The 20,822-nt window shown below is 41.9% G+C and overlaps 1 protein-coding gene across 1 annotated transcript; it reads right to left on the reverse strand.

Annotated features, from left to right (window-relative positions):
- Window positions 1-17,669: 17,669 nt before the first annotated feature.
- Window positions 17,670-20,291, reverse strand: LOC145125514 (high affinity sulfate transporter 2-like). Its single transcript, XM_079060966.1, has 6 exons — window positions 20,238-20,291; window positions 19,215-19,501; window positions 18,935-19,125; window positions 18,688-18,767; window positions 18,529-18,605; window positions 17,670-18,170 (listed from the first exon to the last, which is right to left on the reverse strand). Exons 1-6 carry the CDS (start codon window positions 20,278-20,280, stop codon window positions 18,030-18,032), a joined length of 819 nt encoding a protein of 272 aa, XP_078917092.1. The 5' UTR covers window positions 20,281-20,291; the 3' UTR covers window positions 17,670-18,029.
- Between the last annotated feature and the right edge of the window lie 531 nt (window positions 20,292-20,822).

The following is a 20,822-nucleotide window of genomic DNA, read 5'->3' on the forward strand; positions in this document are numbered from 1 at the left end:
TTTGTGTGTTCTAATATATTAAACCGGTTAATATTTATATTTATTTTCCAAGATCCAACATTTAAATGTCAAAATTAAAAAGTTAATAGCATAAAGAAAATTTGACATCTTGTTACATAAGATAGTTTGAAGTTTAAAAAATACCATCACAAATAAATGTCAAATGTTACATAAGATACAATAATTACATCTTGTTACAAAAGATACAAACTTTAATTAAGGGCTATTAATATTTTTTTTAGAAACTAACATTTAAAAAATATCATCACCAAAATTTACATTAGTAACCAATTTTTCACGCACAATTAATTTTTGTTGATGATTGTGCGGCATTTTGGGCTTGGATTCAACATCATTAATTGCTTTTTAATTATTTCATCTGATTTTTGTTATTTCATTAACTCCAAATACAACAACGTAATCATCAAGAAAGTTGATTTGCTAATAAGGTAATGCAAAAGTTAGAAAAATAACTTAAGAAAATTATATAAAAGAATTTTCTAAGAAAATTGGAAAAAAAAAAGTTCTATACACCATTATAAAAAAGACTTATAAGGTTATAGGAAGATGAATTTATATAATTTTTTTTTTTGGAGTAAAATTGGTAACAAAATTTTAAATTTGAACCAAATTTATAATAAAATTTAAATATTAGACAAAAAAAAATGTAAAATTTAAAAGACATGTAAAATTACCATTTTAAAACATAATATCAATTATGTGGCAACTTCAACATTCTGAAATTTTGTTTAAAGAAATAACAGTAATACGCTTAAGATAAAACTAGAAATGCGTATTTTTTAAGCAACTTGACTTTCATGTTTTCTTTTTGTCGGGAATATGTCAATTTGGTATCGGTGTCGGTTAAAATCTAATAGATTTTGAAAGGTTTTTTGGGCTTCAAAGGGACCGGTCTAACCGGTATCGGCAATGGGATTAATCATTTTTTTCAAAGAAAAAAGACAATTGCAAAAAGGGTTTGTGGTTGGCAAAACTAGTTTGGGTCAAAAAAAATTTGGTGATGTATCAGTTGTCAAATTTCAAATACATTGTGTGGTTTTAGTCCTATGGTTGATATTTTTGTCTGATTTTGGTCCGTATCCAACCTAAAATGACCAATATGCCATAATATAAATCTTTCTTAATTTCTTTTGTTTAATTTCTTATTATTTTGAATAAAAAAGCAAAAAAATTACCCACCCACCCTCTCTCTCTCTCTCTCTCTCTTAACACCGCCACCGGTCTACCGTTTCCCTATGTTATTGCTTACAACGAGAAACCCACCTCCCATCGTATGGTGATTGGCCCTTCTCCCTCCTTTAGCTCCGGCGCCTCTCACCGTCAATCACCTCCATCCTTCCTCCGATGTTAATCTCACAGTAAGAATGAAGCGCCATGGAAACGACGTAACGCCTCTGACAAACTCAGCAACACATCCTCCAATGATGATGATACATCTCTCGAAATCAATCATCATTCTAACCCCAAAGATACTGATGGATACTAAGAGGACAACACTGATTCCTGTTGCCTCGGAAAGTCTGACCTAAATCGGTGGTTTGGATGGTTTCATAATTAGGTATTGGAAGAGAATCATCAATGGGGAAAACAGAGCAAGAAGCTTTGTACTATGTTATCGGGAAACTCAGAACCAAATGGATTTGATCGCCACCAATGAATTGCCCGTAGCTGCTTGGATCAGGCTTCAATTAAAGTATTATGGGAGGAATATGTGGGTTTTTATGTGCGTGTTCCACCCATCGCCCTCTTCATTGCATATTCTTTTCAAATCCGATTTTGCAGGTCGTGAGATGATTTTGGCAATGGTGTTGGGTTATGATGACGAATGTGTGTGGGTGACGAGAACTAATAAGATGATAACATGATTAATTCATCTTCCTTCCTCAGATCTGCAGGTGATGGCATAAATAAACGAGAACAGGGGAAGAAGATGACGATAAACAATGTGACACGCCTTTTACCGTTACCTCTGTTTGTTCATCACCACCCACCCATGCTTTTTCATCAATGCCCCACTACGTGTTCATCACTATCATCTCCTTCACGTCTTTACTCTCTGAAATGCGAGCGAGATAAAAAAAAATGCAAGTTCTGGTTTGGTGTAACACTTGAAATTGGTAAGTTTCATATTTAACCTTTTTATCTAAAAACTTTTCAAAGTTGGTCCTTAAGCTAGTACGCGGGGCGTACTAGGTGGTACGCGTAGCGTACTAGCCTGATTCTTGATCGTGCATACAGTCCACGTACGCTGGGCGTACGTGGAGTACGCATGGCTTACGTGTGGATTAATGAAACCCTAATTTCTAGGGTTTGCACTCTATTTAAACCTTATGATAGCCTCATTTGGTCATGTATAGACAACCTCCATTTTCCTTTGTCCAGAAATCAAAACCCTAGTGTGTTCTTGAGAGTTTTGAGCCATAAAGAGTTTTTGTTGGAGCTTTGTGAAGGAGAAGAAGAAGTAGACCACTTGGAGTTGTGCTTGGAGCTTGAGGATCCGGGATTAGCTCATCATTTGCTAGCCTTTTTAAGGTAAAAAGTTCACAACTTGCTAATCTATGATGCTAGATCTAGTTATGTTGCCATTTTATGCTTTTTGAGTCCTCGGAGTGATTGATGAGCTTCTTGATTCACTCCAGAAATGATTGATGGTAGATCTAGGTTTCTTTTGGTCCCTTTGTTTGTAAAAATGCAAGCTTGAGGTGTTTATGGACACATGCATGTGTTAACACCATTTTTAAAGCTCTTTTGAGCTCTAGAGCTCCATTAAGCCATGCATGCACTTAAAGTTGCCAACTTTACGTGATAAAACATCTTTTGAGATAAGATTTGAGAGTATAGAGTAGGGGTTGAACGAATTAAGTGCTTAATGATGTGGCATGTCCAACTGGGGAGTACGCTGGGCGTACAAGCTGGTACGCTACGGGTACTAGCACCAGAGCGTGTACGCTAAGCGTACGTGTAACATCCCAAGTTCGGAAGCAAGAAGTTGGAGGGTGCTAAGTGTAAATAAAGGAAGCTACTCGACGAGTAGGTATGCTACTCGTCGAGTCAGAGCGGGATTGATCGCGGGTTAAGTGGCCAACTCGCCGAGTCGGCGGCTTGGACTCGACGAGTTGGTGCTGGAATGAGAAAACCCTAATCCCGAGGGTTGCACCCTATTTAAAGGACTTTATGTCCTTCTCCCAGCCTCCTAATCCCCCAGAGAGTTCCAGAAAACCCTAATTTCGTGTGAGACTTCATTGTTGAGGAGATTGGAGTTTGGAAGAGGAATTTGGTGGAAGGAGCTTGAGAAATTAGAGGCTAGCATCAAGGGGCTTGTGTAGATCTGGGATCTACATCAGTTTGGGCACATCTCAGAGGTAAGGAGCCATTATCTTAAGCTATTTCCTTTTTGGGTTCATCTTTGGTGGTTGATTTGGAGTTCCTTAGCTTGTTTGAGACCTATTTCGGGTTTGGAGTTTAGATCTGAGGTTGCTACTCCAGATCTAAGCTTGTGATGGTCCTTAATGCCATAAAGCTCCTGTCTAAGAGTTATTGGTGAAGCCCCTTTTGTCATAAACCCTAGCCCTAGAGTGTTTTGGGCTTATTACTCCTTGGTTTCACGTAAAGTTTGCAACTTTATGTGAGGGTTAGGCTGTAGAAGAGTGGATCTATGGATTGGAGCCCCTGCATGGCTCGAAAAGCCTCTGTATGGATTGAGAACTGAAGAGACTCGGCGAGTCACATGGGTGTACTCGACGAGTTGTATGAACATGTGCATGGACTCGACGACTTGGAAGAACAACTCGGCGAGTCTCTTGAAGATTGCCTTGGACTCGGCGAGTATGTTCTTGGACTCGGCGAGTCAGGTCGCAGAACCCCTAACCTCTTCTGCTTAAGACGCAGATTAGTGAGTCGAGGGGTGACTCAGTGAGTTGGACAGGATGAGACTTGGAGATCGTTGGACTCGATGAGTCTTGGGGTGACTCGACGAGTTGATTTGTGTTCTAAGAGTTTTCTGAGTATGAGGACTCGACGAGTCGACGGGTTGACTCGGCGAGTAGAGTCAACCAGGAAGGTTGACTTTGACTGAGGACTTTGAATTTGACCAAGAGTTGACCAGTTTGACTTCCAAGGGTATTTTGGTAATTTCGGTATTGGTTCTTTGGTAGTGTGCTGTGGTGAAGTTCGTATCGGTGGTCGGAGCAGCTTGGTCGTATCTCTTCAGTTGGCAATTGCAGGTGAGTTATCCTCACTATATCAACAGGGTCTACGGCACCAAGGCCGACCCTTTATCGGATGGAAATCCGGGTAATTATTTGATATGTATTGATTTGCTATGTCTGCACCCTGGTATTTAGGGTGGTGTTATGTTAGTGACCTGGTTAAGGTTGGTACCCGGTATATAGGGTAATGTTATGCTAGTGACCGGATAGGTCGGAATCCTGGTTAGGATGTTGTTATGCTATGTAATCTGTTAGACTGTTTGTCTGGTTAAGGATTTGTTATGTGAATAATTGTTTTATGTGCACATGGTTGTTTGACGGGGTTGGGTTGAGGCGGGTCCTGCTTTGTGCTGTAGGCCAACATACCCAGGGCGGACCGGGTATTCCGAAGGTCCAGCGAGCGGTCCGGATAGGCTGAATGCCCCAAGAGGGCGGACCGGACGTGCCGAGGCTCGGAGAGTGGACCAGGCCGACTGAAGGCCCGGTGTGGGCGGACCAGTCATACTGTAGACTCAGAGAGTGGACCAGGTGGATTGAAGGCCCGGTGCGGGCAGACCAATCACACTATAGACTCGATGTACATGGCTAGACTCGGAGGGTGGACCAGGTGGACTGAAGGCCCTGTGCGGGCGGACCAGTCACATAGTAGACCCGATGTGCATGGCTGTTATGTATTGTGATATGCTATGAGTATGTTTATGTGTGGTTGGTACTTTGGGGGTAACTCACTAAGCTTTCGGGCTTACAGTTTCAGTGTATTGTTTCAGGTACTTCAGGAGATCGTGGCAAGGCGAAGGCGTGATCGTACCGCTCCTCATGTTTTATGATTTATGTGATATTTTTCTGGGGATACTCTGATGTTTAAACTATTTTGAAAACGAGATGTATGAACTTAATGGTTTTTGGATGAATTAAAATGTTTTAATTTCGCTCAAATTTTATGGATGTTAGAAGTTGGTATCAGAGCCTTGGTTTGAGTGAATTGGAGGAACATTCGTGTGAATCCAGTCTCAAATCAAGGAAAGGTTTTCAAAATAAGTTCTAAAATGGTTTTCAAAATAAATAAAGGAGGATGCAGGGTGTACGATCAGCCGGAGCCAGTAAGTAGACCCCAAAATACCATGCAAGTTATTTGATTATGTGATATGTTAGAACAGCATGGTAGTACTAAGGCTAAGGATCTTCAGGAATTGCATGATAGAATTGCCTGATTATATGATGCTGCTAGCTTAGGGTTTCTTGTTATGGGATATTCAGTATTCCTCTAGGGGTGAGGATGGAGTGCTTGTTATGTATGTTTGTGCTTAGGGCGTTGTGGTGATACTTGAGACAAATATGGGTAGGTGTGGAAGGTAGTATGGGCCTGTACTACTGAAAGCACAGGACCCATACGCGTATCAAGGAATTCACAACTCTCTAGGGTATCGGTTATGAGATAGTTCCCCGGGTGGATATGTGATGTGTGTAAGGGTCTCGTTGGTGTATTGCAGTATGGCGATTACGAGACGTATCGGGGTAGGATCCGGTTCGGGATCGGGATCAGGAGAGGGTGGTCAGGATGGACCAGTACCACCCGAGGTCATTGGTCAGATGAGTACGGACGAGTTGGACGCCAGGATTCGTGAGATCCTGCATGATGAGGTTGCTACCATGTTCCGGGCTGAGTTGCCAAAGATGTTTGGGTCGATCAAGACCGCCATGGTTGAGTACTTTGATGAGCGCTATGCAGCTCTTGCGGAGACGGCTGCCGCGACAGCTACAGCGGCCGTAGCAGCGGCAGGGGGAGGAACCGGTCGAGGTTTTCAGTATCGGGACTTCGATAATACGAAGCCCCCTACCTTTGATGGAATTCAGGATCCTATCATTGCTATGAGATGGTTGTCAGACGTGGAGGGTTGTTTCTTCACGTGTTCATGCCCTGCGGATCAGAGGGTGAGGCGTGCTCTGAACCTTTTGAGGCTCGGGGCGAAGGATTGGTGGAGGTTGACTACGGGATCTTATTCTGATGCGCAGCGGGCTGCGGTTACTTGGGATCAGTTCCGGGAGATGTTCAACACTCGTTATGTTCCACGGGTTGAGAGAGAGAGGTTGGCTCAGGAGTTCCTGGAGCTGAAGCAGGATTCAGAGTCGGTGACGGAGATCACCAGGATGTTTACTGAGAGGGCGATGTTTTGCCCGGAGTTTGCTTCGGAGCAGGCTCAGATGTCCCGATATCTGAGTATGCTCAAAAGGGACATCAGGCAGTTTGTGTCCACGCAGAGATGTGATACCTTGTTAGAGTTGCAGGAGGCCGCCAGGCGGCGGGAGTTAGAGATAGAGTTGCAGTTGCGAGAGCAGAGGCAGGCCCCGGTGCAGTCGCATCCGACGCCGAAACGGTCCAAAACCGTTGACTTTAGGGTTGGAGGTCAGAGCAGCCACACTTGTGAGAAGTGTGGGAAGGGTCATGCCGGAGTTTGTAGGTTCGGTGGTGCGTGTCGCAAGTGTGGGAAAGAGGGGCATTATGCGAGGGATTGCCGTCAGTCGGTCCCGGCTCAGGATATGAGGATTTGTTATCATTGCCATCTGGTTGGACACTTGAGGGTCAAATGTCCACAACTTGTTGCAAGACCGGTGCAGGCTCCAGCACCAGCCACTTTGAGGATTACAGGTGGAGGTCAGGGAGGAGCGGAGCCTCCGAGGGCTCAGGGACGCGCTTTCCAGCTTACAGCAGAGGAGGTCAGGGTAGAGTCGGATGCAACTGCGGGTATGTTTCCATTTTGATATCCTGTTATCTTGTTGATTATGTGGTATTGTAAATCTGTCTGCCTTGTTCCGCATGTTTCATAGTATGATTGGGGATCTTAGTAGTTAGGAGTTGTAGTTGGTTAGCGTTCAGGAGGATTCTTGGTCGAAAGATAAGGTTTATGATCTCGTTGCTAGGAATAGCAACTGCGATGCGAGAAGTGTTTGGTTGAGATTCGAACTTCCTTGGAGTTCGGGATGTGCGTTGACGGGAGAGTGTACTGTGGAGGTTGCTCACTCCGGAGAGAATTATTTCCTGGTAAAGGGGGGGACTTTATCAAGTAAGGTCGATCGAGTTATGCCGGTTTGTCAGCGGAAGTTAGTAGTTGGTACACTAAGTGGGGGAGAATTGGAAAATTCTCCGGTGAAAACAGCAAGTATTCAGGGTTGGTTAGCTGTTTAGATTCATTAGTGTTGTTAGCCGAGAGTGTGGCATGATTGGAGCAAGTGATAGACAAGTGGGGCAGGGAACAAACCATGGTTTCAGGAAAGGTAGTTGGTCGATGTGAGGCCTGGGTTTAGGCCATGGAAAGGATTCTGGGAACGGAACTAGAGTTCGGAACCCCAAGAGGGTTAGAAAAGACTGCATGAGAGAGATTCCCGGAAGGGATGGTTCAGGGTGAAGTACGACAGTTTTGAGCGGTCCGGATAGACTGTAGGCCAGAAGGTGTACCAGTCAAACCGAAGGCTCGGGGAACGGTCCATACAGGCTGAAGGTCCAGGAGGGCGGTCCAGACATGCTGAAGGTTCTGAGAGTGGTCCAGATAGGCTGAAGGCCTGGTAAGGCAGTCCAGTCATGCTGAAGACTCTGTATGTGTTAGTAGATCTGTATGCGGAGAATGAGTGACTATGTCGCCATGCAATAGTAATTGATATGGTCTAGCCCCAAGTATTGATCATGATGATGAAGTTGGCTGGAGGCCGTGCGTGGGCCTTGTTAGTTATGTGATCAGATTCGGAGTATATGGGAGTTCGAGAATAGCAGTTGCTCTACATGGATAGTGTAGAGTGGAGTTTAGCTCTATGGCACTTATAGGTGCGGTATGGGTTGTTGAGTAGACTTCCTGGAAAAGGGAAGGTATGTAGCTCCGGAAGGAGTTTGGGTCCTCTGAAAGGAAGGCAGTGGAGTAAATGGATGATCGAAAGTGCTTGGTAGTAAGCACTGGGATTGTACCAAATATATGGAAGCACATACGGGTTGGATGCCCGTTGAGGTTGTGGCAATGTTGGATGATGTGCAAGCATGTTTTCAGTCTCCTTAGAAGAGGAGGAGGAAAGTGGTTCCAGATTGGAGATTGGGACAGAGGAAGGTGAGATAGCAGGTTAACAGACTCGGGAGTAGTCTGGACCAGTGCTGAGGACTGTATAAGGATATTACAGTCGGAGGTCAAGGACCTAGAGATTGTGATAGGGAGGTGTGAGTGGGTTGCACTCCGTTGTGTCGAACTGAAGGGTTCGAGGGTGACGCAAGGACAAGTTCCTTAGTTCCGAGTATGGTTGAAGGCTTGAGTTATGTATGTGGAGGTATTCCAATATGGGGTATTCCATCATGAGGATTCGTTCCAGGTTGCAAGTTATCAGGGTTATAGCCAATCTTGGGCGAAAGAAGATGGATTAGTGTCTTGGCGGAGCTCAGTGGGTGTTGTGGTATCCAGTTTTCGCAGGTTGCGAATGAATGCGTAAGATGGAAGTGAGGTAGTGTCTTCAGGTGACACTTAGTTGATGAGTGTTGTCATCAGAGAAAAGAAGCCGGTGGCCGGCTTGGAGCAGTTGATCAGGACCCTGCAAGGGAAGAGATGGATTTTAGAGACTCGATAACTGTGTTTGAAGGAATCTGGGTCGGTTTGAGATCAATGGGTGCATTGTGGGAGAATCATCCGGAAGTTTGTGTTGCCGCAGGCTTCGAGGACGAAGCCTAATTTAAGTGGGGGAGAACTGTAACATCCCAAGTTCGGAAGCAAGAAGTTGGAGGGTGCTAAGTGTAAATAAAGGAAGCTACTCGACGAGTAGGTATGCTACTCGTCGAGTCAGAGCGGGATTGATCGCGGGTTAAGTGGCCAACTCGCCGAGTCGGCGGCTTGGACTCGACGAGTTGGTGCTGGAATGAGAAAACCCTAATCCCGAGGGTTGCACCCTATTTAAAGGACTTTATGTCCTTCTCCCAGCCTCCTAATCCCCCAGAGAGTTCCAGAAAACCCTAATTTCGTGTGAGACTTCATTGTTGAGGAGATTGGAGTTTGGAAGAGGAATTTGGTGGAAGGAGCTTGAGAAATTAGAGGCTAGCATCAAGGGGCTTGTGTAGATCTGGGATCTACATCAGTTTGGGCACATCTCAGAGGTAAGGAGCCATTATCTTAAGCTATTTCCTTTTTGGGTTCATCTTTGGTGGTTGATTTGGAGTTCCTTAGCTTGTTTGAGACCTATTTCGGGTTTGGAGTTTAGATCTGAGGTTGCTACTCCAGATCTAAGCTTGTGATGGTCCTTAATGCCATAAAGCTCCTGTCTAAGAGTTATTGGTGAAGCCCCTTTTGTCATAAACCCTAGCCCTAGAGTGTTTTGGGCTTATTACTCCTTGGTTTCACGTAAAGTTTGCAACTTTATGTGAGGGTTAGGCTGTAGAAGAGTGGATCTATGGATTGGAGCCCCTGCATGGCTCGAAAAGCCTCTGTATGGATTGAGAACTGAAGAGACTCGGCGAGTCACATGGGTGTACTCGACGAGTTGTATGAACATGTGCATGGACTCGACGACTTGGAAGAACAACTTGGCGAGTCTCTTGAAGATTGCCTTGGACTCGGCGAGTATGTTCTTGGACTCGGCGAGTCAGGTCGCAGAACCCCTAACCTCTTCTGCTTAAGACGCAGATCAGTGAGTCGAGGGGTGACTCAGTGAGTTGGACAGGATGGGACTTGGAGATCGTTGCACTCGACGAGTCTTGGGGTGACTCGACGAGTTGAGTCGTGTTCTAAGAGTTTTCTGAGTATGAGGACTCGACGAGTCGACGGGTTGACTCGGCGAGTAGAGTCAACCAGGAAGGTTGACTTTGACTGAGGACTTTGACTTTGACCAAGAGTTGACCAGTTTGACTTCCAAGGGTATTTTGGTAATTTCGGTATTGGTTCTTCGGTAGTGTGCTGTGGTGAAGTTCGTATCGGTGGTCGGAGTAGCTTGGTCGTATCTCTTCAGTTGGCAATTGCAGGTGAGTTATCCTCACTATATCAACAGGGTCTACGGCACCAAGGCTGGCCCTTTATCGGATGGAAATCCGGGTAATTGTTTGATATGTATTGATTTGCTATGTCTGCACCCTGGTATTTAGGGTGGTGTTATGTTAGTGACCTGGTTAAGGTCGGTACCCGATATATAGGGTAATGTTATGCTAGTGACCGGATAGGTCGGAATCCTGGTTAGGATGTTGTTATGCTATGTGATATGTTAGACTGTTTGTCTGGTTAAGGATTTGTTATGTGAATAATTGTTTTATGTGCACATGGTTGTTTGACGGGGTTGGGTTGAGGCGGGTCCTGCTTTGTGCTGTAGGCCAACATACCCAGGGCGGACCGGGTATTCCGAAGGCCCAACGAGCCGTCCGGATAGGCTGAAGGCCCCAAGAGGGCGGACCGGACGTGCCGAGGCTCGGAGAGTGGACCAGGCCGACTGAAGGCCCGGTGTGGGCGGACCAGTCATACTGTAGACTCAGAGAGTGGACCAGGTGGATTGAAGGCCCGGTGCGGACGGACCAATCACACTGTAGAATCGATGTACATGGCTAGACTCGGGGGGTGGACCAGGTGGACTGAAGGCCCGGTGCGGGCGGACCAGTCACATAGTAGACCCGATGTGCATGGCTGTTATGTATTGTGATATGCTATGAGTATGTTTATGTGTGGTTGGTATTTTGGGGGTAACTCACTAAGCTTTCGGGCTTACAGTTTCAGTGTATTGTTTCAGGTACTTCAGGAGATCGTGGCAAGGCGAAGGCGTGATCGTACCGCTCCTCATGTTTTATGATTTATGTGATATGGTTCTGGGGGATACTCTGATGTTTAAACTATTTTGAAAATGAGATGTATGAACTTAATGGTTTTTGGATGAATTAAAATGTTTTAATTTGGCTCAAATTTTATGGATGTTACAGTACGAGCTGAGTACGCCCCGCGTACTCAGCAAGTGGGCTTCATATTTTGGGCTGTTCGGTACTGGGCCCATGTTGGGCCTTAGGAGTCTAGGGATTTGTTGGGCCATCAAAATTCTATTTTTGGGCTGATGCTATTTTATTGGACTCTTTTGGTTGAAGGACCACAAAGGGATTTGGGCCCAATTTGGAAGATTAGGCCATATTTGGGCTTTGGATGATCATTTTAAAATTTAGGCATTTTAGATAGTTGGCTTAGGCCTTGGCCTTTTGCCAAGTTAGGTAAAGGGTAAAAAGGCCTTTTACCCTTGTTTGGACTCGTAGTGTAAGTCGGGATCCAATTATTTTATGTTGATAGCGCGGGGATTTAAGTGGACCAACAGCCAAAGACTTATCTGTGAGATTCAGCAGTCTGAGGTGAGTTTCCTCACTGGGTTTAGCAGGTTGAAGGCATCAATGCCGGCCCATGATAATTATGTTAGGATGCTAGATGTATGCGTGACTCTTGCATGTGTTATGTGATGGTATGTATACCGAGTGAGGCTCGATGCCGGGCGAAGCCCGATGACTGTATTGTATGCTATTGTGTTTGTGATTATCGCATGTGTTAACATGATTATATGTTTATATGTGTACCGGGCAGGACCCGATGTCAAGCGGGGCCTAATAAATGACCGGTCTGTAATCCAAGCGGGGCTCGATACCGGGCGGGGACCAAGGCTGAGTAGGACTCAATGCGGGGTGAGGCCCGATGTACGGCGGGGGCCCAATATGTGTTTATTATGTATGATATGTGGTAGTTTGGGGAACTCACTAAGCTTTGTGCTTACGGTTTTCAGTTGATGTTTCAGATACTTCTGGTTCGAAAGGGAAGAGCCCAAGATGATTGCAGAGCACATACCACTCTATTCTGCATTTTGAGATTTACTATGATATTTTGTGATGTAGTGTTACACTTTTTTCGTATAACAATGTTTTGGATTACTGTTTTATAAATTTTAAAATGAAATTTTTGGGACGTTATAAGTTGGTATCAAAGCCTTAGTTTGAGGGATTCAGACATACTCTCCGGTGTGTCTGAACTCAAAGCGATGATTTTGTAAATATTTTCAAAAAGAAATGTTTTTAAAGAAAAGAGTTTTCTAATACAAGAAAGGATGTGGTGCATGCAATCGACCGAGCTCAAGTAAGTTTTCCCAAAATATCCATACATGTTATCTGATATGATTTGAATTTTAAATATGTGAATCACATGCTAGTTAGGGCTAAGGATCTGCTCAATATTTGCATGATAGAATGATAGGAGCGATACCTTTGTATGCATATTGTATGAGCTTGTAGACTTGCATGCTAGTACTGATCAGTCAGTGATAGGATGACCTGATTACGTTATGCTTGGTTCTAATTACTCGATGCTCGAATGCTGCTTGCTTTGTGCTTTTTAGGAGTTCTCACTAGTTTAAGCTAACTAGTAAGTGAATATGTTAAGTTACTTATTACTGAGACTAGATAATTTTAGAAGGTTAGGTTTTAACTCTATTGCGCAGCTCTTGTTTGAATCCAACCTTTGTAGTGTGAGACCTCTCATTCGAAAAATTATCTGGTTTTGATGATATGTAATTGTATTCGTGAGCTAGTTAGAGGAAGTTAGCGGGAGTTCTTTCTGCAGTTGATGGCGGAGAGTGGTATGGAGTTTGCCCTAGGAAAACCTAGGAAGAGATTTAGTGTTGGGAGCCTTATCTTGATGAGGGTTGATTGTATAGATATAAAGTGACTTGGCGGATTCAAGGAAATCCTGGAGGAAAGTACAGATTGATGTGGAATGTAGTATGGGCCCGTACTACTGGAAGCAGAGGATCCGTACTCGAGTCAAGGATCCCTCGATATATTTTGATGCGTCTTCTGATGGTTTATATGGTCTATTTTCAGTATGGTGACTCTTCGAGGCATGTCGGTTGGTAGTTCTGGTGCTGGTGAGGGCTCAGGCTTAGGTTCTGGAGCCGGGCAGTTGGATGATCAGACGAGGGAGTTCGTTTCGTCTGGGATTATGCGTTGCATTCTCGAGCAGACTCCTGTGATCTTCAGTACGATCAAGGAGGGTATTGTGGAGCTGTTTGAGGAGCGTTTCGGCTCTTTCCATTCTTAGATGGTGGCCTTGATATGGACACGTTCATTGACCTTCAGGGAGTTCCGGGCATGTGGGGCTCCGAACTACTATGGGGAGAAGGAACCGATAGCAAGCAGGCGGTGGTTAGCAGATGTCGCTAATGCATTCCGCACCAATAGTTGTCCCGAGGGGGCAAACCCTAGTCCTGTCGGTATCAAAGAAATTAGAATCCAAGAAACAATCATAAAATAATTGCACGATTATAAACCAAAAAAACTAATGAATAAGAAAAACCTCAAAGGTAGCCTCGTAATTCTCTCAGTCTCCTTGTCTTCTTATTTAAGCACACAATCTCAAGGGAATGAGGTCGCCGGAAGCGAAGGAGTAGAGGCCGACGGGTCTTCTTTGAGATAGTTGGCAAGAAGAAAACTTGTGATCGAAAGAGAGAAAAAAGTGAAGTGGGCTATGAGATTGAGAAAAGTAATCGTCAGACCAACATCGCAACTAAGATGGTGGTCACTGTGGAGGCCGACGGTTACCTGGTCGTCGTTGTGGTGGCCGACATGAAACAAATCGCCGCTTGAGAGAGCGAGAGCCAAAGGAGGAGCAGCGATCGATTAATGAGAAAGGGATACATTTCTGATTTCAGTGAGCATCAAACCCGACGACTTGTCGTCCCTATACCTTTAAACAAAATGACGTCGCCCCTATATTCTAATTAAACTATATATAATAATAATAATAATAATAATAATAATTATTATTATTATAATAATAATTTATTTTTGCGACAATATGTTGTCCCTTTAGCTTTTTGGAATCCCGCCAACATTTTTTTCGTTCCCGCTTTACAAGTAGAGGCGATTTGTTGTCACTTTAGCATAAAAAGTAAAAATTGTTTGGTCAACTCCATAGCGACCATATGTCGTCCCTATATGATCGTCTATAGCGACGACTTTTGTCATCCTTATAAGTTTCGTCCCTATAGATGTTTTGTAGTGACAATTACCATTTTGTACCAATTAAACTAGTTCGTAGTAAAATAAATTGGTATGGTACTAGTAGAAAAACTTATGTACAAACTATAGTTGGTATGGTACACGATTTGGGTAAAAAGAGATCGGTACCATATCATGGTCACCCTATACTTCTTCTTATTCTAAGAAAATTAACACTAATTTAGAGCTTTTGATCTTAAATCTTTGAAACCCAATAGAAGAACAAGAATATAAAGATCGATACTACCTACATTTATGGTGGTATTTACTTGTTTCGATCGTATCTAAGCTCTTAAACATGCTGATTTGTAAATGAATGAAGAAGTTTGTAATTGGTGAGAAACGGAACATATCAGCTTGGAAAATATGTTTAAGCCGACAAAATTGTATCCATCATTGCTAATCCTTTCTATTTTCTAAAAAACAAATACATATCAAGACAGTGTTGCTGATTTGTAAATGAATGAAGAAGTTTGTAATTGGTGAGAAACGGAACATATCAGCTTGGAAAATATGTTTAAGCCGACAAAATTGTATCCATCATTGCTAATCCTTTCTATTTTCTAAAAAACAAATACATATCAAGACAGTGTTTACTACCTCAGATTCTCATATTAATGAAAAATAGTTAAGATTACAACTTTTGAAAGATTGATACATGGAAGAAGGAAGTGCTTGCCAGTGATGGCAGATGGTCATCAGATGGAAATGATGGAGGGGTCGAAAGAAATCGGTGGCGGAGGTAGTAGCGACAATGCACTTGCTAGTATAACCAATGAAGGGTGGAATAACCGGGAGTAAGGATGAAACTGTACGGGGGAAATAGTAGGTGACATGAAGATCACAGGTGTTACACCCACTTCCTCAGTTTTAGTGAAGAAAAGAAAAGAAGGGGAAAGAAAGTAAGGAGAGAAAGAGAAATTAAGTAAAGTGCAAGAAAATTATACTTTAAGTATCCGAGTTGAAGAGAAGTGAAAGGAAAATTAAATATATTGCTATTTTCTCTCCAAATCCTTTCAAATTGGAAAGAAAGTTAGGAGGGAAAGATTTCCTTCCATTTTCTTTTCACTTGCGCTCTTTAATAAAGCACAGAAACACCAATTTCTTTTATATTCTTTTCACTCCAATCAATTTTTCTTCTTTTCCCTTGTTAAGTTTAACTCGAGAACATGCCCTTAGTTAACCGATGGTAATTAGGTTCTTTTTTTAATTAAAACTACAAGTAAATGATAAATAAATTAAAACACAAGTGTTTTAGTATTATTTTCTAAGAGCACAAGACTTACGTCAAAAACTCCACGAAGCAGAGGGACCAAAACAAAAATAAAATCTTTAAATAAGAAAAAAATAAAAAAGATCCTTTTAAATATTCATATACGTTAACGTATTTTGATTGTGCCTCCCCAAATGAGAATTACAATTAGGCTGGAGGGAGTGGTGCCACACTCCCTCATGAAACCGCAATGACATGTAAGCGCCACCTCATCCTTTATCACAAAAGTGTGGTTTCATACCAGACCAAAGGAATAGTGCCACACTCCTTTAATTATTTTTATTTTTAAATAAATAAATTTTTTAGTTTTAATTAAAAACAAAAGATTTCATTAATTAAAAATAAAAACCATTACATTACTTAAAAAAAATCCTAGGAAATTAGAAAATAAAAACTAGAAAGCTTAAACCTACAACTTAAAAAAACACACACACACACACATCAAATAATTAAAAACTTGGAAAACAACTACAAATTAACCACGATAGCGTAACGTTTTTTCACGTCTTCCTTCATTTGCAAAACAACTTGAAGCGCATCTCCGGTCAAATTCGGCGTGTCCATCGATAGCACTCTCAGGTCGCTGTCCCTTTGTTTCCGACTCTCTCTATCCGAAGAAAGTTGCAAAAATTTATCCATTCTATCTTTTATGCCTTGCACATTATCGGCCATTTCTTTCAAGTCATCCGATTCTGACGCTTTGCCATTGCCTTTGTTTTTTGTTTGTCCCTTCCCATTGGTCGGGGGGGGGGGGGGTGGTGACAATTGAACGGACTCATCCTCGTTGAGGTCGAAACCAACACGAACATCCAATGAAGTGTGTTCGGATTCGGAAGTTCTTGACCATTTTGATCCACTATCGATGTGCTTATCGCTTGTTTTTAGATTTTGCCATTTTTTTTGTTGCCTTTGAGTAGATTCCAAACTTCAAAAAACTTGAAAGTCTTCTTTTTCTCTTTTAGATAAATGTTAAAAACTTTCTCCAAAATCACTTCGTCACTTTCGCCGCTTTTTCATTACCGTTTCATGTTGTTATATAAATCGTTAAACAACATGACGTCTTTGTATATTTTTCCCCATTTTGAGTACACCTGATGTTTAGTACGATATGGTTGTAGGTTCATTCCGTTGTGGAATCGAGCTCTAACGCGCATCCAAAAACGATCATGTTTTTGGTTCCCTCCCGTCTTCGCGTCCTCTGAAACGTCAATCCATGATTGTGCTAATACTAACTCTTCTTGAGGTGACCACAGTTTAGCTTCCGCCTTCTCTTTTCTTTTATTTCCTGGTTGAGAGGGTTGAGTTTATGGAACAAATTCTAGTTCGGATTCGGAAATGGATGTTTGTGGTTGTGATTGTGTTTGTGGGACAAACTATGGTTGGGAACCAAAATCAAAAGGATCAAAATCTTGGTCAAGTTGTGGTTGTGTTTGTGGAAATGGTTGCGTAGGACGTTGCGGAAAATAGGGAAGCATACCCCCGTAGTGGTAGAAAGACGACGAATAAACCGGTTGATCGAGTGAAAGTCTTGGAGTTGTGGTTTTTCTAGTAGTGTTTTTTCGTTGGTTTGATTTTTGGAGGATGACATTTTTGTGGATTTTAAAATAGAGAAGATGGTAAAAAAATAAAATGTTTGTGAGTGTTTTTGGTTAATTTGATAAGGTATTTATAGTGTTGGTAAAAAAGAGAAATTATTTTTTTTGAAAAATGACTGTTTGTAAACGGTAACCACGAGGACCAATGAGATTCAAGGAAGAAACGCTTCCCTGGAAGGCCGTAGTGCGGCCTCATCCGCACCTGGACCGCACCTAGCTAGGGGGCGTTGTTTGTGATGATGCGGCGGATGGAGTGCGGACTGGACCGCACCCACTCCGTCTGACCTTACATGTTATTATTTAACAGAATTTGGATGACGACACTACTTTGACACATAATTTTCCGATGATAGAAATTATAGTGTTAGTGATGGAGTTATTCACCTTCTTTCCAAATTTTCTAGTTTTCTAAGCATGACATCTGAAGGGGGCGGTGTTCCTTTGGCATGCCGTCCGCCAAGTAGGATGCCAATACACCTACTCTCTTTATAGCCTTATAAAATGAATTTCATAAAATAAAACCACCCCGTTAAAAGTTATTACAAATAATATAAAATAAATAGTGTCAAATTATATTATTAGAGTTAAGAAAATATTACTTCCACCAACAACAATTAACAAATTATGAGCACACAAAAAACATACGAGTCTTTATAAATTACAATACTGAAAAAATTCAATAAATAAGCTTTTGATATTTCTGGCCGCATGGTATATAACAACAGATGCACACACACATCGGGGAAGAAATAGTTGTCATTTGGTTGGCTTGTCATGTACAACCTTCATGCATCCTCTCAATTCCTTTATATATCTTGCCTCCTTTCCACAAAATTTTAAAACCTTAAAAAGAATATAAACACACCATTATATATATAACCCGCGGGATAAAATAAAAATAAAGTGATATTTTATGCTTGCTCCATCTTTGGGGCAAATGTTAGAACAGCGTCGGCAACACTTAGGAAGATCTTGTCTTCCCCGATCAAATCTACGAAATTAGCCGCGTGTAGCTTGTCGAGTACGGTTTGTCCCGGATTTGTTAAAATAAGCTGTGTTCGCAAACAAAATCATGTTAGATTTCTTTTTTTAACTTTATGCACAAGAGAACAACTAATTAAATAGAGAATGACAGAATGAAGAACAACTAAACAAAATCATCTCAATATATATTAAAATTAATAATAATAATAAATAATAAATAATATATACAAGTGCCCCGTCCCATTAAATCTTAAATATTTGTGAATTTGTCTTTAGCTATCTTTCTATCTTTTTTTCCTTAAATATATCTCAAATATTATTTATCCAGATATGACTTAATTAAAAAGAAAAACAACTCAGCCATATCATGTTAATTATAACCGCAATTAAATAATCAACATTACAACAGATTGATTATATAGTTACCTGAACATCTTTCTTTCGTAGACCACCATGCAATTCTTCCAATGCATGAATGCCACTCGTATCAATATCAGTAACCGCTGCAATACGAAGAAACCTATGTCAACTTTTGATCAAATGTTTCATATTATGACAAGGAAAATTTACAATAATGTCCCTTACGTGACATATCAACTATCAAATATTGAACTTTGGGTTGATCTTTAAACGATTCTTCCTCGTCCCTTAGCCACCTCAAAATCCTACAATAACAAGTATATATGAGAATGTTTACACCCAACATGAAAAGTAATTTTCTACAGCTATTTTCGATTATTGATCATCATTAGGGTACTTAATTATATCTTTTGCAAACCCTAAACCTAACCTCATATTTTTGAATGGAATAAATTTTTTTATTGTTCATTACCTCTCCTTGATGTAGTTGGAATTAGAGAAGTAAATGGCAGAATCAACTCTGATTATTAGAACACCGGGAACTCTAGTGGCACCGAGATACTGCTCTACGTTACGGTACACGCTAGTCCGTGGGATCTTACCAAGCACCGCTGTACGGGGTCTCGTCACTTGTAACAAAATTTTTCCAAACGATATAGCAACCTATAAAAACAATTACAAAAACAACTAATCTTAATATTACCAGAAAATCTTCATGAATGAAAGACTTTCGAAGTAAGATGCTTTTTTACCGCAATGAGGAGGCCAATTTCAACAGAAGCGAAAATAACACCGAAAAAGGCACCCATACAAGCTACAAAGTCAAATTTATCAATCTTCCATAGTAGGATTGCTGCATCAAGGTCAATGAGACCTACAACTGCTGATATAATGATGGAGGCTAGGATTGCATTTGGAGTGTATTTGAATAATGGGGTGATGACATAAAGAGTCAATAATACGATGATAGACATCACGATGTTGGACACTGCGGTGTTGCATCCCGCCATGTAATTCACTGCTGATCGAGAAAACGACCCTACAAGGAAAAAACCGTAGGAATGGAATCAATCATTAATTCTACCAAACACTTGTTGAAATGTAATCTAGACTTAGGGTTAGTTTAGGAATTTTAAGAAATAATTAATGTTGTTAAGAAGGCAGTTACAGTTAGACTGGTAGGTACGGGCAACGCCAAGAGACGTTAATCCGAGTTGGAAGTCTAATGACGCCGCCATAACGAGCAACACACCGCCCCCTCTCTCATGGCTTTTGATGTTTTGTTAAGAAATGTTATCATGGCCATAGGAAGTAACGTGAGCATTAACCAATCAAAAGCCTCTCCCCCTCTCTCTTTCTCTCTCTCTCTCTCTCTCTAACATGTTATAACATTTGAACACCATTTCCTACATAAGTCAAATGGTGTTAAGGATAACATGACATGTGACCTGACAAATTTTAGGTATGATAACATGTCTTAACATGTTGTCCACACCTAATAGCCTTAGAAATAAAGTTAGTGTTAGAACCGTTATTTTTTGGTGGTTAATCATCAACCATCGTGATTGGTCACCAACCATTGTGTTGGTTCAGATGTAACTGTGTCATGTACTATACATATATCTAGGTATGTAATCTTTGTGTGATTGATTAATAAAAATGTTTATCTTTCTTTCTGTATAAAGAATTCTCCTTTTTTCCTCCTATCTTCATGTGGCTTTCTCCAACAACACTACCATATCGTGATAAATGGAAACTTAATTTACTCCACACACCTGTTGCAACATAACAACTTGTCAATGAACCAACTATGTTCATGGAGCCTAGAGCCACCATACCCAGGGCGGACCGGGTATTCCGAAGGTCCAGCGAGCGGTCCGGATAGGCTGAATGCCCCAAGAGGGCGGACCGGACGTGCCGAGGCTCGGAGAGTGGACCAGGCCGACTGAAGGCCCGGTGTGGGCGGACCAGTCATACTGTAGACTTAGAGAGTGGACCAGGTGGATTGAAGGCCCGGTGCGGGCGGACCAATCACACTATAGACTCGATGTACATGGCTAGACTCGGAGGGTGGACCAGGTGGACTGAAGGCCCGGTGCGGGCGGACCAGTCACATAGTAGACCCGATGTGCATGGCTGTTATGTATTGTGATATGCTATGAGTATGTTTATGTGTGGTTGGTACTTTGGGGGTAACTCACTAATTACAGTTTCAGTGTATTGTTTCAGGTACTTCAGGAGATCGTGGCAAGGCGAAGACGTGATCGTACCGCTCCTCATGTTTTATGATTTATGTGATATTTTTCTGGGGATACTCTGATGTTTAAACTATTTTCAAAATAAGTTCTAAAATGGTTTTC

This window comes from Lactuca virosa, chromosome 7 (assembly GCF_052849685.1).
Source record: "Lactuca virosa cultivar CGN04683 chromosome 7, Lactuca_virosa_CGN04683_v6, whole genome shotgun sequence".
Lineage (NCBI taxonomy): Eukaryota > Viridiplantae > Streptophyta > Magnoliopsida > Asterales > Asteraceae > Lactuca > Lactuca virosa.